General features: G+C 59.6%; 1 protein-coding gene across 1 annotated transcript in view; it reads left to right on the top strand.

Annotated features, from left to right (window-relative positions):
- Positions 1–2,844, top strand: part of CHD6 (chromodomain helicase DNA binding protein 6) — a gene marked incomplete at its 5' end in the record, with an annotated part of 24,353 nt that extends 21,509 nt beyond the window's left edge. The window contains 3 exons of the mRNA XM_010141624.1: positions 402–512; positions 2,023–2,225; positions 2,619–2,844. Coding sequence (XP_010139926.1) covers positions 402–512; positions 2,023–2,225; positions 2,619–2,844 — 540 coding nt within the window. The remainder of the gene's footprint in view (positions 1–401; positions 513–2,022; positions 2,226–2,618) is intronic.
- Positions 2,845–3,036: the final 192 nt, after the last annotated feature.

The following is a 3,036-nucleotide window of genomic DNA, read 5'->3' as shown; positions in this document are numbered from 1 at the left end:
GGAGTCCCCCAGGGTGGTGGCGGGACCCAGCTGCTGGCCCGCATGATGCCTGAAGCTGGGTGCTGCTGTCCCATGGGAAGCTGGGTGCCGTGGGGCCCTGACAAGCCCAGAGCTTGTGGCTGGTGCCTGCTGGGTACAGAAGGCCATCTGTCCCTCCTCCCCTTGGTGGTGGCACAGCCCAGGCCCCATTTCCAAGAGGTCGGGCAGGGCTGCAGAAGAGAGGGGTTCAGCTCCCGCAAGCAAAGAGCCCTCTGGCATGTGTCAGTGTGGGGTGTATCACCCCGTGGCAGCGAGATTGTGCTGCAGAGGGATGCGCTGGGGATCTCTGTATGGGGGAAGGCACATCTGGATGAGCTGGGTGGTGGGTTGCACCCTGTTCACTGCTCTTCTTTCACTCCTAGGCCAGCTTTGTAGCATCAGGAAACAGAACTGACATTTCCTTGGATGACCCCAACTTCTGGCAAAAGTGGGCCAAGATTGCAGAGCTCGATACAGACGCCAAGAATGAAAAGGTAGGACCCAGCTAGTAGCCTGTGAGCTGATGTGACCCCGTGTGGCGTGGTCGCCAGGCAGGAGCTGTGTGCTTGGCTGCTGGAGAGAAGTGCATGGGCCATCAGGAATTACTGCAGGGATGACTGACCCACGAGTGCTGGCTAAAGCCCCCGTTACTTCAGGCACACGTTGGGCTGTGCCTGCCTGGTGTGTCAGGGTGCCCAGTCCGTGCTCCCAGCCGCTCCCAGGCCCGGTTAAGGGGTGGCAGTTGGGGCTGGCAGTATGTGAGGGCAGGAGAGGATGAAACAGCCAGCGCAGTGGTGAGCCTGGGGGTGTTGGAAGACCATGTGGGTCAAGCTCAATATCCAGGCGTTGCTTTAGCAACAAATATCTCTAAAAGAGGGTGGATGAAGGGAGCAGTCCAGGGCTTCTGGCCTGATGGAGCAGGTGGGGACAGGTTTGGATTGCGCCACTACTTCCTGCGCCGGCGTTTGCAGCTCTGCTGTCCTGCCTTCAGGGGTGGGAACAAGGTGTGAAGCCAAGCGGATCTGACAGGTCTGTCACGGGGAGCAGGCTGTGGGCTGTAAATGGATGCTCCCGCAGTCTCACCTCCTGCCTTCACTGGCACGGCAGCTCCTTCCCTGCAGCGGCCGTGGGCAAACGTGGCAGGCGGAGCTTCGATGAGCTGGTGCTCGGCTTCTGCTGGCCCAGTAGCAGAGCTGCCAGACATGCCCCCACGCCTCTGGGGAGCATCTCCCAGGGTCAGCATCCTCATCCTCAGCCCCTGCCTGCTCTGCTCGTGAAAGTTGCTCTCAGGCTGCGTGCTGGGACGGAGCTGGAGGGCTGGTGGCTGCCTGTCAAGAGGTAGAAGATGGGGTCCCATCTCTTCACTTGCCCTGCTGAGCTCGTGGGCTCAGCTTGACACAGGCCTCTCCCCTGCTCCTCCATTGAGCCCAGGGCTGCAGCTGGCTTCAGGGCGGCCCCGGGACCCACCGAAACTCCGGCCAAGGCAGCAGCACTGTAGAGATGGTGTTAGACAGCAGCAGGAGGGAGGCCCCGGAGCTCTGCAGAGCGCAGCACGGGTTTGGATGACACGGATTCATTTGACAGGGTGGGGGGGAGGAGGCAGGTACGTGCTATTTAATTTCATATTGCTCCCTCCTGCGCCTTCTTGGAAGCTGCCTTTCCCCTTCCAGCCCACGTATCCCCCTGACACAGAAATTCCACCGCCTCCAGCGCAGCGCAGGCAGTGCTGGGAGAGTGAGTGTGAGTCAGAGCTGAACTGGCTGCTGGGTGCCAGCAGTTTGAACCCCAAGGGCCTGATTTTTGGCCGGCATTGTTCAGGCTGAATTCTGTGCTGGCCACGTGTGTGTGGGCACAGCCTCACACAGGTAATTTGGAGCAGGTATCCCCGTGGGAAGATGTTGGCAGGGCAGAGTGGCAGCGTGGAGAAGAGGACACTCTGTGCCCTGTTGGAAGGCAGGTGCTTGTGCCTGTTCCTGAGCATGTCCTCCTCTCCGTCCCGCCTAGGAGAGCCTGGTCATCGACAGGCCCCGGGTGCGGAAGCAGACCAAGCACTACAACTCCTTCGAAGAGGACGAGCTGATGGAGTTCTCCGAGCTGGACAGTGACTCGGACGAGCGGCCCACGCGGTCTCGACGCTTCAATGAGAAGACGCGGCGGTACCTGCGGGCTGAGTGCTTCCGCGTGGAGAAGAACCTGCTCATATTCGGGTGAGTCTCGCCCCTCCCAGAGAGCATGGCCATGGCCTCCAGCTGCCCCAGGGCACATGTGGGCCACTTTCTGTCCATCCTGCTTGCAGCATCCCCGCCTTCCAGCAGGGCCCTTCCTGGTGGGACCTGGGCTCCAGGCGAACGTTGAAGGGGGAAGGAGAGTTAGGGGAGCAAAGCAGGAGCTGGCAGTTGGTGCTTCCTGAATCTGCTCCTGCCTCTGCCCCGTTCAGTCCTCCACAAATTGCTCCCCCTCTCTGCACCCGTAACATGGGGGCAGAACCCGCCATCCTGGGGAACTGGCAGGGCTGTGTCCCTGAGCAAGCTCCTGGAGAAAGGTGCCGGCGAGGTCTCTGGTTGCAGGTGTTTATGGTGTCTGTGTTCCTGCTGTTCCAGCTGGGGACGCTGGAAAGATATCCTGACCCATGGGCGGTTCAAGTGGCACCTGAATGAGAAGGACATGGAGATGATTTGTCGGGCCTTGCTGGTCTATTGCGTCAAACACTACAAGGGGGACGAGAAGATTAAGAGTTTTATCTGGGACCTCATCACGCCGACGAAGGACGGCCAGAACCAGGCTCTGCAGAATCTCTCAGTTATGGACGCTGGAAAGATATCCTGACCCATGGGCGGTTCAAGTGGCACCTGAATGAGAAGGACATGGAGATGATTTGTCGGGCCTTGCTGGTCTATTGCGTCAAACACTACAAGGGGGACGAGAAGATTAAGAGTTTTATCTGGGACCTCATCACGCCGACGAAGGACGGCCAGAACCAGGCTCTGCAGAATCTCTCAGTTATGGCGTGTTCTCTCT

Source organism: Buceros rhinoceros, unplaced genomic scaffold (assembly GCF_000710305.1).
Source record: "Buceros rhinoceros silvestris isolate BGI_N320 unplaced genomic scaffold, ASM71030v1 scaffold13910, whole genome shotgun sequence".
NCBI classification, from domain to species: Eukaryota; Metazoa; Chordata; class Aves; order Bucerotiformes; family Bucerotidae; genus Buceros; species Buceros rhinoceros.
The sequence above is the reverse complement of the archived record's forward strand: the minus strand, read 5'-3'. Positions and strand labels throughout refer to the sequence as shown.